At 39.7% G+C, this 16,541-nt stretch overlaps 1 protein-coding gene across 2 annotated transcripts in view; it reads right to left on the bottom strand.

Moving 5' to 3' along the window:
• ZDHHC17 (zinc finger DHHC-type palmitoyltransferase 17) overlaps positions 1–13,000 on the bottom strand; it is a 103,417-nt gene extending 90,417 nt beyond the window's left edge. For both annotated transcript variants that reach the window (XM_024122914.3, XM_024122915.3), the window contains exon 1: positions 12,816–13,000. In XM_024122914.3, coding sequence (XP_023978682.1) covers positions 12,816–12,908 — 93 coding nt within the window. In that variant the 5' untranslated portion in view covers positions 12,909–13,000. The remainder of the gene's footprint in view (positions 1–12,815) is intronic.
• Between the last annotated feature and the right edge of the window lie 3,541 nt (positions 13,001–16,541).

The following is a 16,541-nucleotide window of genomic DNA, read 5'->3' as shown; positions in this document are numbered from 1 at the left end:
GACCTAATGAAACTTAAAAGCTTTTGCACAGCAAAGGAAACCATAAACAAGATGAAAAGACAACCCTCAGAATGGGAGAAAATATTTGCAAACGAAGCAACGGACAAAGGATTAATCTCCAAAATATACAAACAGCTCATGGAGCTCAAGTTCAGAAAAAACAACCCAATCAAAAAACGGGTAGGGCTTCCCTGGTGGCACAGTGGTTAAGAATCTGCCTGCCAATGCAGGGAACACAGGTTCAAGTCCTGGTCTGGGAAGATCCCACATGCTGCAGAGCAACTAAGCCCATGTGCCATAACCACTGAGCCTGCGCTGTAGAGCCTGAGCCACAACTACTGAGCCTGTGTGCCACAACTACTCAAGCCTGTGCGCCTAGAGCCCGAGCTCCGCAACAAGAGAAGCCACTGCAATGAGACGCCCGTGCACTGCAACAAAGAGTAGCCCCCACTCACCATAACTAGAGAAAGCCCACCCGTAGCAACAAAGACGCAATGCAGCCAAAAATAAATAAATAAATTTTTTTTTTTTTAATGGGTGGAAGACCTAAACAGACATCTCTCCAAGGAGGACAGACAAATGGCCAAGGGGCACATAAAAGGATGCTCAACATCACTAATTATTAGAGAAATGGAAATCAAAACTACCATGACCTCACAGCAGTGAGAAGGGCCATCATCAAAAGATCTACAAACAATAAATGCTGGTGAGGATGTAAAGAAAAGAGAACGCTCCTGTACTGTTGGTGGGAATGTAAATTGATATAGCCACTATGGAGAACAGTATGTAGGTTCCATAAAAAACTAAAAAGAGAACTACCATGTGACCCAGCAATCCCACTCCTGGGCATATACCCTGAGAACACCATAACTCAAAAGGACATATGTGGGCTTCCCTGGTGGCGCAGTGGTTGAGAGTCCACCTGCCAATGCAGGGGACACGGGCTCGTGCCCCGGTCCGGGAAGATCCCACATGCCACGGAGCAGCTGGGCCCGTGAGCCATGGCCGCTGATCCTGCGCGTCCGGAGCCTGTGCTCCGCAACGGGAGAGGCCACAACAGCGAGAGGCTCACGTACCGCAAAAAAAAAAAAAAAAAAAAGGACATATGTACCCCAATGTTCATTGCAGCACTATTTACAATAGCCAGGACATGAAAACAACCTAAATGTCCAACGACAGATGAATGGATAAAGAAGATGTGGTACATATATACAATGGAATATTACTCAGCCACAAAAAGAAATGAAATTGGGTCATTTGTAGAGATGTGGATGGACCTAGAGTTTGTCATACAGAGTGAAGTAAGCCAGAAAGAGAAAAACAAATATATATTAACACATATATGTGGACTCTAGAAAAATGGTACAGATGAACCTATTTGCAGGGCAGGAATAGAGACACAGATGTAGAGAACAGACATGTGGACACGGGGAGGAAAGGGAGGGTGGAACAAATTGGGAGATTAGGACTGACATATATACACTACCATGCGTAAAATAGATAGCTAGTGGGAACATGCTATAAAGCACAGGAAGCTCAGCTCGGTGCTCTGTGATGACCTAGATGGGTGGGGTGGGGGGTGGGAGGGAGGTCCAAGAGGGAGGGGATAGAGTTATACATACAGCTGATTCACTTTATTGTACATCAAAAACTAACACAACATTGTAAAGCAGTTATACTCCAATAAAAATATTTTTTTAAATAAACAGTAAAAATAAATAAATAAAATTTATATGCAAAAGCAACTAAAGTAGGCAAAATAATTTTTTAAAAAAAGAATTGAAGGAAGGAGTCTACTCAATTTCAAGACCTATTATATAGCTCCAACAATCAAGATTGTGTCGTACTGGCTGAGAGATAGACATACAGATCAATGAAACAGAAGACAGAACACAGAAATAAAAACATACAAATATGCTCACCTGATCTTTGACAACAATGTAAAAGCAATTCAATGGAGGAACAATAAGCTTTTCAACAAATAGTGCTGGAGTAGTTGGACATTTATAGGGGGAGAAAAAATGAAGTTCAACCTAATTCTCACAATTTATACAAAAAGTATTTCAAAATTGATCCTGAACTTAAACTTAAACGTTACATGTAAAACCATAAGCTGTTTAAAAAAGAAAAAGGCAAAAAAACTCTTGGATCTATAGCTAGGCAAGGAGACCTTAAACTTGACATAAAAAGCACAATCCATAAAAGAAAAAATTTATAAACTGAAATTCATCAAAATTTAAATTTATGCACTGAGAAAGACCCTGTTATGAGGATGAACAGACAAGCTACAGACAGGGAGAAAATATTTGCAAACCACAACAAAAGAGTAGTGTCTAGGGTATTAAAAACAAAAATGAAAACACAAACTTCTCAAAACTCAACAGTAAAATAAACAATCAATTTTTTTAAAATTGGCAAAAGATACTGTTATGGGCTGAACTGTGTCCCCCCAAATCCACCTGTTGAAGCCCTAACTTCTAGTACCTTAGAATGTGAACGTATTTGGAGCTAGGCCCTTTACAGAGGGAATCAAGTTAAAATGAAGTCATCAGGGTGGGCCCTAATCCAGTATGACTGGTGTCCTTAGAGGAAGAGAAAATTTGGACACACAGACACCACATATGCATACACACAATGGAAAAACCATGTTGAGGACACAGCAAGAGGGCTGCCATCTGTTAAGCAGAGTAAGACCTCAGAAGAAACCAAACCTGCCAACACATTGTTCTTGGATTCCTAGCCTCCAGAACTGTGAGAAAATAAATTTCCATTATTTAAGCCACTCCATATGTGGTATTTTGTTATGGCAGCCCTGGCAAACTAATACAGACACAAAGAGACATTTAACCCAGGAGGATACATAGATGGCAAATAAACACATGAAAACAAAGTCAGCATCATTAGCCATTAGGGAAATGTAAATTAATAACACAATGACTTATCATCACATACCTATTAAAATGGGCTAAGGAGATGCAGAGAGATCAGATTACTCATATACCGCTGGTTGTAATGTAAAATGTACAGCCACTCCAGAAAACAGCTTGACAGTTTCTTAAAAATATTAACACACAACTATCATATGACCCAGTAACTGCACTCCTGGGCATTTATCCTAGAGAAACGAAAACTAATGTTTACACAAAGACCTTTACACAAATATTTAAAGCAGCTTTATTTATAATAACCAAGAATCGGAAACAACACGGATGTCCATCAATGGGTAGTTAAATAAACTGTGGTACATCCAACATACTACCCAGTAATAAAAAGGAATGAACTACTGATACATGCTAAAACCTGGATAAATCTCCAAAGTATTATGCTGAATAAAAAAAGCCAGTCCCACAGGGATACACACAACATGATTCCAGTTAAATAACATTCTTAAAATTAAAAAATTATAGAAATGGGAGAATAGATTGGTATGGGTATACAAAGGCAATATGAAAGATCTTTGTGGTGAAAGAAATATTCTGTAACTTCATTGATTCAATATCAATCTCCTGGATGTGGTATTATAATTTTGCAAGGTGTTACCATTGGGAAAATCTGGGTAAAGGGTACACAGGATCTCTCTGCATTTTTTCTTACAACTACATGTGAATCTACAATTATCTCCATATAAAAGATTTTAATTCAAAGAAAGTCATCAACTTAAACATTTAAAATATGTGCAACTAAAAAATAAATAAATAAATACATATGTGCAACTTATAAATACAATATGCCTCAATAAAAAGTTATGTAGTAAAAAAATATTTTTAAAAGACATAAATTTTAAAAAAACTGTCCAGACCAGTGTTGTCCCACAACTTTCTGCAATTACTGATATATTCTATATTTCTGTGCTGTCTAAAACAGTAGTCACTAGTCACACATGGCTAATAAACACTTAAAATGTGACTAATATGACTGAAAAGCTCAATTTTTTATTTTATTCATTTTAATCAATTTAAATTTAAATAGCCACATGTCATTGGTGGCTACCATATTGGACAAGGCAGGTCTAGACATTACAAAGAATGGGAAAGATCATGATACGCTAAGATGAAACTACGGCCAAAGTGTATTCAGAAAAAATGTAAATTGTATAACATTGTATGATACCATTTATGTAACAAAAACAAGGAAATAAATGTATATAAGCGTGTATATGAAATATACATTTATATATGCTTTTACCTTCTACTATATAGCCTTCTGTACTATTAAAATTTTTTTTGACAATAATCCTGTGCTGCTTTCTTTTAAAAGCCAAAAGCCCATGCTGGAATTTAAATTTCTGATACCTTGAAAATTCATATACTATTCAACAATACAAAATAAATCACACATTAGGATATTTCAGAAAGTTTAAGTTTTTATTTGGTCTGCTAGATTCTAGTTTGTCAATTTTTTTTCCCAAGTGTGTTCTTTTTTTGGACTTAGTAACATACAATTACCCACAGAGAAAAGGAGACAAATAAGGAAAAAACAAGTATAAATAATGGGAACTTATGAAATCAAGTTAATTAACTTCTTACATAAACAGCTGTAAGATCTGGATATTTATATCAAGTGTTCTATCAGAAAGCAAAATTTCCTTAGAAAATAATGTCTACAGTTTATTTATGATTATAATTACAGAATTATGAATGAAGATTAATGAGTATTTATAATTACAGTGAAGGGAGATAAAATCTCCAAGGTAGAAACAGATTTAACAATCTGTTACAATTCTCTCTCATAATCTTGAACGGCAGAAAGAAAGGAAAGATTATAAAACAGATGATGGCTAACTCTACGTGTCAAGTGCCGTTCTAAACTTTATGTAGAGGCAGGATTCCTCAGAATCAAAGATGCTGTTGATTGTAAGATGCACATAGTACTGTAGTATTTACTACTGAAAAAAATCCGTGCATAAGTGGATCCACATAGTTCAAACATGTGCTGTTCAAGGATCAACTGTACATGACATTATGGTAAAGGGAAAACTATGGAGACAGCAAAAAGATCAGTGGTTGCCAGAGTTAGCAGAGAGGGAGGGATGAGTAGTGGAACACAAAGGATTTTTAGGGTAGTGAAACTATTCTGTATGATACTGTAATAGTGGATACATGTCATTATACATTTGTCAAAACCCATATTAAAACCCAAAAGTGAACCCTAAGGTAAAGTACAGACTTTGGGTGATAATGATGTGTCAACACAGGTTCATCAACTGTAACAAATGTGCCACCTCCAAGGCAAGTTGTTGACACAGGGTATATGGGAATTCTCTGTACTTTCTGCTCAATGTTGCTGTGAACCTCAAACTACTCTAAAAAATAGTCTATTAAAAATATTTTTTCCAATAAATGAGGACTTTTGCCATCACAGCTAACTATTCAATCAACTCTGTATCATCACTATCACAATACAAAATGGGCAACTGGATTCAAGCAGTTTGAACCTGGATTCTAATTCAGTTCTGCCGCTTACCAGCAAGTTACTTACCCTCTCTATGCCTCAATCCTCTCATTTGTAAAAAAGGTATTAAAAAAGGTGTGAGAATTAAATGAATGAGCAAAACTGTTTAGGACAGTGGCTAGTTCAGTTATAATTTGGTAACTGTTAGCAATTACCATTGTGATTATCCATCAGATTGAGGAGATAACGTGAAAAGCACACAATACAATGCCTCATACCTTAAATGTAAAATTAGCTACTTTCCTCCGCCTCGTGTAAAAAAAATTAAAAAAGTAATAAAACTTTTCCCACACATCAAGTGCATATCAGAGAGGGGAGGATAAAGTATGGGATTATCAGAATCACCTCTGAAAGTTTTTCAAAACATACATACCACAAACCCAAATACTAAATTAGAAACTGTGAGAGGTGTATACGGAAACACGTGTATTCTAACAAAGCTCTCCATAAGGTTCTAATACATACACACACACACACACACACACACACACACACACACACACATTCTCTACCCAACCCATCTACCATGCAAATCTAGTTCTGATGAAGTTACTGCACACCAGTGGTTAATGGGATTTAATGCACTGAAATATCATATATTTTAACATAAATTTCTTGGAGTTCCTATGTATTATCTAGATCAGGGCTGGCAAATAGAATCCACAGTTCAAATCTGGCCCAGCACCTGATTTTATATATAAAGTTTTATTGAAACACAGCACACCTATTCATTTCCATATTGTCTACAGCTGCTTTCACACAACCACCACAGAGCTGAGTAGTTGCTACAGAGACTACATGGCCCACAAACTTGAAAATTCTTACTATCTGGCCTTTACAGAGAAAGTTTCCCAACCTTGGTCTAGATTATTCATGCAGCATGCTATTCAGTAGCTCAACTAGAACATTTTCTGTTAACAATGAGTGCAGTGTAATTACAGCATCTCAAAGTATGTAAAAAACTAGAAGACTGGAACAAAGCAAACAAACAGTTCTTCACACTAAGAGTACAGAAGACAGAAACAGTTTCCCTGCTAGCATTCCTGCTTTAAGGAAACTGTTCCTCCTCCAACTCCAAGCAAGATAGCTTGGCAAAGTTCAGACCCTCTCCCGCGGTCATAGGAGTGGACACACTGCTGCCTTCCAATGTGGAATAAGGAAAGACATGCAGTCCCTCTCTAATGGTCAGCTGAGATTTGAGATATCAACGCTGGCATCCATGTCCCCACCACACAGAAGAAAGAAGCTGCTCTGCATTAGGAGAAAATGAAGCTGAAGGGCAGAGATGAGGAAAGAGAGAAGATTGTCTTGGTGACATTCTCCGCTCAAGTTCCAATTATCCTTGAGCCCAACTGCACCCCTGCCATCCTGAATTTGGGTTATGTGGACCAGTAAATTCCCTTTTTTGCCCAAGTAGATTTTTAAAAGGTTGGTGACATCTGCAATCCAAGGATTCTAACTAACATGACAAGCAACTTCTTCAGCTCACAAAAGGGTTTGTTCATTCGTTCATTCATTCATTTATTTTAATGATAATGAGGATAGTTTTGGTCACCAGTTTTGTTCATCCTTCATTAAATCCTTCATAAATTAACAGATGTTCATAATACACACACACACACACACACACACACACACATACATTTTTAAAAACTGAATGAGGGTACAGTGACATCTCAATCAGTAATTAACAGTATTTTTCACTTGATTTTTTCTAGTATAACACAACTGATAAAAAACACAAGTTATCTGACATATATACAAAGAAACCCCTTCAGGTATACTTAGCCCTATCATTTCCATCTCCTCAACAATAATTATCAGTAATCAGAAAGATGAGCCTAGGACACTATAATATTCTGATTTATCAAAGAAAGATTCTGTCATATTTAGTATGTATTAACCCTAGAAAGTAGAGTAATTCATTTGGAAAATTTTCAACACCAATTGAGACAAAAATCAAAAATATTCTGTTAACCCTCTATAATTCAGGAAATTAAGTTCTTCATAATATCTCATTTAAAGAAGGCTCAAGTTTCACTCTACTTTCAAATTAGCTGCCTGTAGCTCTATTTTAAGAAGAATTTAACAGAAGATATCATCCTACAAATGGATAATTGCACTGGGTGAGAATTTTACTTGCATATTTTATAAATATAATACTGCCTTGAATCAACTTTTTAAATTCCAAAGCTTAAACTATTTGATATTTTATTCTTGAATTACCTATCTGTAATAGAATCTAATCATAAAATAATATTAGAAATAGATGATGCTTTGAAAGAGAATTTCACATAACCCTGATATTGAAATAACATCTTCCTGGATTATGTGGCTGTTGGGAGTTCTGTTAAAAGCACACTACATCAAGATACTTTAAATGACTAACCCACCCTAACTACCCTAACACACCCTTAGGATACTCTCTAGAGGAAAGGAGGTCCACAATGCATTTTAAATTTTTAACAAAATACACACACACGTACACACACACGTTCATCTATCCTGAGGGATCTGAAGGCCTCCAATTCATCTTCTGTTATTTTACAATGCCTTATTCTGTATTCCTCATTACTCTATGGCCTATCAAAGCATCAAGACCACACTTAGATGCTCAACAAACACTCCTCATATCAAATCACACATCTTTAAGAACATTAAATAGTGCAAAAAAGGCTTATAATAAAGAGTACTCTGCCTCTCCTCTCCTCAAACCCCAGACAACCAATTTTCGTTATCTTAGCTACCTAGACAGTTGCCTCAATATCTAATATATGTATACTACTATTGCTTGAGATACTAATAACTAATCATAACATTAATAGCTAACATGTATTGTGTTACTAAGCGCCAGACATAGAACTTTATATATATTCTCTCATTTCATCTTCACGACAGCTTCATGAGGTAGGAGCTATTATATTCCCATTTTAGTCTGGAAAATTGGAACACAGTTCAATAACTTGCCCAGAGTCACAAAGCTAGTAAGTACAAAACTAGGATTTGAACGCAAGCAGCCAAACACCAGCACTCTCACTTTTAACCTGCATCCTCTTATATTTACCCACTCCACAGTCCCCTCTTAATAAATACTTTTGGGATAGGTCTCACAAATTAAATAAAAATAGGGATCAAAACAAAACAAAGATGTCAAAACAGTAAGATGGCATTTCTCACAATCAAATATAATTTTTTGGTTCTACAGTTCAGTAATTTTCAACTTTGGCTTTGCCACAATCCATGAGGTCACCAATTAGTTGCATTTTCATTTTTATATATTGACTCAGTAATTACTATGCTTAGGGTATAGTATTTTTAAATCTAAATTACAAGTATATGGCCTATAGCATTTTTGCTGAATAAAAAAGGCATCAGATCCTAAAGACTGACAGAAAGACCTGTTTTGAAGGGAAAGAGTGTGCCAGCAATCTATCAGAAAAAGAAACTTTCAAAGTAACTTTCTATCTGCTTTATGAAAACAAATGAGTCAATTTATATATGTGTCCACATGTATATCTCTATATAATAAGGCAAAAAAATTTAGTAATGGAAAAAGGCAAAATCACTTTCACTAAAGAAAAGTTTCAAAAAATAGATCTTGTAAAATCTATAAAGACAGGAGATGTACTAGTTCTTCAGTTTAATATTCTAAACAAAGAAAAAACAAGACATGAATATGGACAAATTTAATGTGAAGCAAAAAAGTTACCATTAAAAAAAAAAATGAGACACTAGAGAAAAGGCAGTAATAGAAGTTTGAAATTGAGGAAAAAAAGGAAGCAAGCAAGAGATGAAAGCCCCAGGTAATCTAGGCAATCCAGTTCAAAGCTCTGAGTCAGACCTTGCTGAGACAGAGAGCCCTTATAATAATACTCTGGCTGAAGGGAGTACTGTGGCCTCATTCAATGAAAGAGCAGAGAAGGCTTACTGAGGACGTACTAGTGAGTGAAACGGAAGGCTGGTGACAGCAAGCCAGCTGGATCTGTAGACCAACATATGGTCTTTATCTCTGCTGAAGTTTTACTTCTAACCATTCTAGATAACAGGAATCCGAACCTACTTACAGGCTATACTTCTCATTTCAGCACTTATTTGTATTCTGATATCTCTCCAACTGGTTCATTAACTTCTGGAGAGAAGAAGCTATTCTATTTATTCTATTTTCACCCATATAACCTAGTACAGTGCTATGCATCTAGCAGACAGATGCTCAACCCTATCAATCTTGAAAAATCACAACATACAACAGAGCATTAGAGCTTAAAGAAATCTGAAGAGAGCATCTAGTCTAGCCTCTTTATCTTAAAAGCAAAGAAACTAAGTGTAGTTTAAATGTCCACTAGCCTAAAATGGAAGAGCTGGGATTAGCACCCTAATCCCCTGATAATCAGTTTATCTTTTTCCAAATAGTCTCTAATTTCTTCCATTAAAATAAAACAATCTTATTTCATCAGAAAACAAAGTCAACAGCATCAGTACTCACTATATGTCAGAGCCCTTTACCTTTGCTTGGCAGTCTACATGCCTAGGTCTGTGATGACTGCTTTACAAACATTATTCTAGTTAATACTCACAATGACTCTAAGAGGTAGGTACTATTATCCTAATTTCACAAAAGCGTAAAATGTAATTTGACCATGATGATAGTAAGTGGCAGAACCTAGATTCTCCATTTGTCACCAGAGCCTTGGCTCTTGACCAGTATCCTATACTGTTTCTCACTGTATTTACCACAAATATACTGAAGTCTCAAGATAAACAAATGTTTAAGTGACTGACTAAATGAACAGATTATTTAATTAATTGAAAAGTAAGGTTCTCTCATAGCAAATATCTCTAAAAAGAAGGGTTCATTGTTAATCTAATTACATAATCCCCTAAGAAAGGTTTTAACAGTGAGCAGTCTGCATACTAACAGGAGATTTAAGGATAGCTAATTTCTTTATCCCACAAATAATTCATCTATTCAACAAATAGTGAGAAACTATTTTTGTGACACAGTGTTAAATTTGAACATAAAAAGTAAAATAAACTTGTTCCTGCAAGATCCTATTCCACTAAATTAAAACCCACACAAGTTTCTACACCAGTCATCAAAATCAAAATAAATGTGTAACACCGCTCTCCTTCTGGTGGAGAAAGGAGTAACATTAACTGAGCACCTACAATGTGCCAGCTCTTAAACCTCAACAAGAGTCTCACCTAATCCCTTAAAGCCAAGTGAACTAGGCAGCACCTCCATTTTCTGATGAACAAACTGAGGCTTTAAGAGATTAAGAACCTGTCTCAGGTTACTTGGCTAATTACTACAAATCCAGAATTGGAGCCCAAGTTTGACCAAAAGTCTATGTTCTCTCCAAAAACGAGTTAAAGGTACTATTATTTTATTTGCTCACTAAAGCAAAAAAGGTTTGCTAGGTTTCTTTCCAAGGGAGTAGGAAGACACCGCTTACTTTTTAACAACAAAAAAGAACATATTATCTCATTTAATCCTTAGCTTATTAGTTATTATTATTTCATCCCATTATTATAAATCATGAAGCTAAAACTCAGGAAAGTAGCTTGCCCAAGAATGCACAGCAAGGAAGCAGCAGAACTATACCAGGTCTGTACCAGGTGTGAATGCAAAACTAACCACAGGAAAAATGCAGAAAGACCTTAGGCCTGGTAGCTATGAGCTTAAGACTCAAAACACCTAAACTAAGTGGACCTTGTATTTGTCAAGGAAAAAGGAATGGTAGATATCATCTATTTCAACTTCCACTTTCAATGATGAGGAAGTTGATTTTCTAGTAATAGTCTATTAAATGGCAACCTGAAGACTGGTCTCTAAATTGCAAGCCTACAGGCCATTACATTATACCAAGCAATTTCTGGATTTGTCGCCTGTTGAAATTATTCCTAAAGTACCAAACAATGAACTATTTCACAAAGCAAAGGTTTATGAAGAGAGAAGAGTTATGTTAAAATACACAGAATCAATATTTAAGTATTTAAAATACTTTCACAGGAGTAGATGAATAGAAATATTCCTTAGCAACATTTTCAATGCATCATCTGAAAACTTTGTCTATTTCTTGATATATTTTTAGGGCCTAAAGTGTGAACTAAAAGAGAGATGTCTGCGATACCAATTCTGAGAATCTTTTATACCACTTTGGTAAAAAAAAAATGTTTAGTTTTACTGTAGAACTCTGTCAGAAATCCAAAGTAGCCTTTTCATTGAGAGTGGCCCAGGTATATTCCTAAGGAACTGTGCCACTGTTTTTGATAAGTCAAAGTGATGAATGAGGTGATGAGTATTAACCTATAACATGGGTAAGTGCTTGTATTTATATTATACTAAGTAATATAAGCATGCTATAATCCCAACTCCAGAAATAAACAGAATCATTCTAATGCAAGATTACCAGGTAGAGACTTCCATGTTTGTTCACCGTACTACAACACAAAGATTGTCTTCATCCCTTAAGCTCATAAAAACTACAGGAGTTCTTCAGCAAGCTTTGCTGCTGCCCTCCGCACATCACTGTGGATCATTAAAAACCCGGAAAGCATCAAGAATTGCTTCCAGGCCTGAACTAGCACTAGCTCAGCTATAAACTAACAGAATGCTACTGATCTTGGAGAGGGGCACTGTTTACTTACAGGTGAAGATACTCGTGTGATGGGAAACGTGTTGCACTGTCCTCTTCTGGCTCCCGCCCCCCACCCCCGAAAAAACACGGTACTTTGACAAGCTAATGCGAGCGTGGGTCTATTCCCAAAAGTTTTGACCTCCCTTTTTAATCGCTTAAGGACAAACGCTCAAAGAAGGACATCCGACACAAGGGGCCCCGAGGTGCTGCCTATGGCATCACGGGAAGGACATCACTTTGGCCAAAAAACTGTGTTCGTCCCCTACACTCCCCCACAGTGAGCCAAATGGGAGGAATAGATACCGTCATTCACTCTGGCGAAGGAAAAGAGAAGAAATCAAAACCAGACGCGCTTCCTTCTCGCCCCGAGAGGCTTGGAGCAGGACTAGGGGCTTAACGTGCGGTTCCAAACCAGCACCAGGCCCCCGCCGCCAGTGCACCCGCGAGCAGCGCGACGACAGAGTTAGAATCATCAACATCTCCACCTCTGTCCTCCAGGCACAGACAGGGACGGCGTCCCAGAGCCCGCCCCGGCCGGGCCCGCCCCGCTATCTCCTCCCCCGTTATCCGCTCACAGCCGCGCTCGGGCCTGGATTTGCCTCCCCGCCCTCCCCAACTTCCGCGCGTTCCACTACCCCGAACACGCAGGCCACCGTCCCCTGCGAGTCAGGGGGAGAAAGGTTGGAGGATCGCAGGGCTAGGAATGCGCTCGGCGCCGTTTCTCACCTCTGGATGGAGAAGGGGCACACAGCCCGCTTCGGTCTCGTACTCATCCGGGCCGTCCGCCATCTTGGTGTTAAATCCCTTCTCCCGCTGCATGCCGGGAGAAAGCGTTTCACCCTCGCGGGGTTCGGGCAAGGCGGAGGGCGAGCGCGAGGGCGAGCTCGAGCCCCGCCGGAGGCAACGCGGCCGCCTCCTCCTCCTCCTTCCCTTCCCCCCGTGACGCCCCCTCTGCCCCCTCCCCCCTCGGGGAGCACGAGTCCCTGCGCGCGTGCGCGCGTGCCGGGCCGTCCGGAGCGGGAGCGCGCTCTGCTGCACTGCGCCGGGGCAGGCGGGCGGAAGGCTCTGGGCGTGGGCGCTGCCACTCGCGAGCGGGCCCGCGCCCAGGCAGCTGTGCGCCTCTGGCTACCCCGGGGAGGCGGCTGCTGGGCAACCGGGTAGTTAACGTGGGAAACCAAGCGGCGGCACGGGAACGAAAGCAGGGCTCCGGAGAGGCGCAGCCGAGATTTGGGATCCCCGGCAGTCGGGGCGGCCAAGCCCGCAAACCCCACTGTCCCGATACGAGACCCCCGGGACCCCTTCTCAGAGACCCGGAGTGGAACCATCACGTCGCTCCAGGTACTAGGTTTTGGGCTCTCAGGCTTGAATCCAGATGCGCATCGCTCCAGAAGACGAAAGACGCACCCCTTCCTCCGCATTCAAAAAGGTCATCCCGCAATTTATGCCTCCGGGGGGCGCCCGGGAAAACACGGATAAAGCTTGGGATTTCCTCCTGGAGAAGCCTGTTAAAAATGATCGCAACCTGCCCTGATTGGTCTTGAATTAAGAGTAACCACATTAAGAATGTACGCCCACAAAGCCTGCACGCCCTCATCTGCTACATTTTCATGTAATCCAGGAATTCAGAACTGAAGTCATTTAAACTGAATTCGCTGAAATGCGAACCAGATAAAATGACTAAAGCCATTATTAAACGGATATTAGGGCTGCATGGGGGGTGGAGGGGATTGCTTTCTAGAAATGTGCTGATGGGACTGTTATAGAAAGCATTTATCTTTGTTTTTAGCTATTAAAAATCGAAAATCCAAGCTGCGCAGAGGACGATTTAGCAAAAATCGTGGAACATCTAGTAGGGATCCTGATACTAACCTGTCTCATGTTAAAGCCAAATCGGGAAAAAGCCTGCAATCCGATAACGTCAGATTTATTTGTAAATCAAGAGGAAGGGCACCCCAGAGGAAGCTTGGATACCACTGGAAAAGGGAGGAGAAAGCGTCTTTTGTAAAGTTTAGGTTCCCGCCAAAGGAGTCTGTAGGGTCTAGGGAGAGCGGGGATCAGTTCTGGATTGGATGCTGTTTCTGAGGCGGGATTAGGAAAAGAGGATTAACCGGGGATTGGATGCTGTCATGAGGAGAGGGCCCGTTCAGTAATTGGGTAGTCTAGTAATAAACGAAAATAGCAAAGTGGGTCTGGGCATCACTGGCAAGAGAACGGTATCACATCAAAGAGGGGTGGATATGGCATTTGACAGATGCTCTATCGCAGGGGGGAAAATAATAGCTTCCCTGTTAACTTTGTGGCTGGCTATGTCTGTGTTCCAGCACTGTTGGTTTTTCTCATTTCAGCCTGAGAAAAAGCAATATTTTCATTCTTTTGGTCCTGGCCCAAACCAAGAATTTTGGTTTTGACTCTTCCACCCAGTGTGCAGAACTAGTCAGAATTAGGGTTCTGCCTTTGGAGCTCCAGACTGCTTTCAGACACCTTTTAACATGGACAGAAATAATTTTCACTTCAAAAATTCAATCTTCATCTTGCCCCTCCTTACCCTTATGTCACTGGTGTAGGTAAAATGAAATTAGAGAATTATAATATGTGGAATTTTTATGGGGAATATGTGGAATTTGACATGTGTTTAATTTAGGGATGCGGTGCTGTTACCGACCCGAGTCCTTGGACCCTTTAATCAATAGAAATTGATAAGAGGCCAGATGAGAAATTCAGGTAAGGCTTTACTGGGACTTGTGCTGCAGCACGAGGGAGTGACACCAAGTAACAGGTTCCCTTGCTTGCTCCAAGGAAGGCAGGCTGGTTCCTTCAATGGGATGACTGGTAGGGGCCGATTGGTGGGTTGGGCTGGAGGTGGGGTGCTTAGGTGGTCTGCCCAGCCCCTTGGTGCTACTGTGTGCAGGGATTTTGGGAAATACCATGCCTTTGCTCCCCACACCTCCAAAATGGCAGCTAGTTTATGACCTTTTTGTATCTTATTGTTGATAATTGCCCTAACTGTGCATGCGTGTAGTTATTTTTTGTCCCTTATAGTTTCTTTGTAGTCTGTTGCTTAAGGAGACCTTTGTCCAGGTGCAAATGCAAGCACTCTCGTAGAGGGTCCCGGGTCCCCGCTTATCTCAGTGCTAATAGAGCTCTGATTCACTATGCTGGACCCCTGCCATGTTCCCTATTCAGGAGGATATTAAAAGAGTAAACTTATATGAGGGCTTCATTAGGACAGTATGGATGTATGGTAAATGTTGTAGGCCTAGACTGTTACCAGGCTACTTCCATAATGTTACCTGGCACTACTGCCCCTGACCTCTTCCCCAAGCTCCTAGTCCATCATTGGAGGGATATACCGTGATTAGCTTATGCCCCCTAAGGTATTAGATCAGCAACCAGGGGCTCTTTCCTCATTGGCTTATTTACACCTAAGAATCAAACAGAGTTGGAAATCGAACTAAAGTTGGCTCAGCTGCTTTATCCTATTTAAGAAACACTCTTCTATCCATATTTCCCATGCTAGTCAGGCCACCTGGGTTTCAATCCTATTTCTGTCATCTTGATTCTATGACCTGAGGAAATTTACATACGTTCTCTGGTATAGCGTGCTTGCATGGTTGCTGTGCCATTTCTTCTTCTCTTGCTCAGGCTTCGAAGGCTCTCCAGACATTCCATTTGTTGTGATGTGGTGTGGGTAACATCTTTACTTTCTTTCCTCTGTATCTGAGTCCAGTTTCATTTCCACTCTTAGATTGTTTGAGGACAGAGTATTTCATCTTCTGTTTACTTTTCCATTCCTTTAGGAAATGGTCGGGGAGACATAAGCCTTGTTGAGGCAAGGTACAGCCTGCATGAGAAAACCTGGGTCATGTTATCTTCAGTGAGTGTTTATTTTAGCTCATATCTCTTATCTCATTCCCATAGGGAAATAGCCTCAGACATCAGATCATCTGCCCATCTTAGTGAGTAGCCCTGGAGTTTCACTTTCATTGTTAAGGGTCAGGTCCACATCACCAGCCTTTCTTGCAGCTATTTCTAGTAATGTACAGTAAGAAAATGTAAGGAGATGCATTAGTTTTGTTTCTCTGCAAATTTGGGGATATTAGCATGAATCTCAGATATTTGGTATCTTTATCGGTATAGCTTGAGATGGGTAGGTGGATGAAAGGGCAAAGTTAAGAAGTAAGCTCATTCGTTCTTCTCTGCTCCGTTTCAGAATATTATGTTCCTTTGTGTCCCTGTCAATTTTTTATTTCTCTCTCTCTCTCTCTCTCTCTCTTTTTCTTTTTTAACTTTGGGATATGACCATTTCATTTTGGGGATGCTGAATTGGTGGATTTTCTAGACTTTTTTTCATTTTTTAAACAGGTATTAAGGGAGAACATCTGTGGTGCAGTTTTAGTTGACCACCTGGACATTTCAAAAATCCCCAGCACCTGAGAGTTTTCCTCCATGGCC

Source organism: Physeter macrocephalus, chromosome 6 (assembly GCF_002837175.3).
Source record: "Physeter macrocephalus isolate SW-GA chromosome 6, ASM283717v5, whole genome shotgun sequence".
NCBI classification, from domain to species: Eukaryota; Metazoa; Chordata; class Mammalia; order Artiodactyla; family Physeteridae; genus Physeter; species Physeter macrocephalus.
Note: the sequence above shows the minus strand (reverse complement) of the source record. Positions and strands in the feature narration are given on the sequence as shown.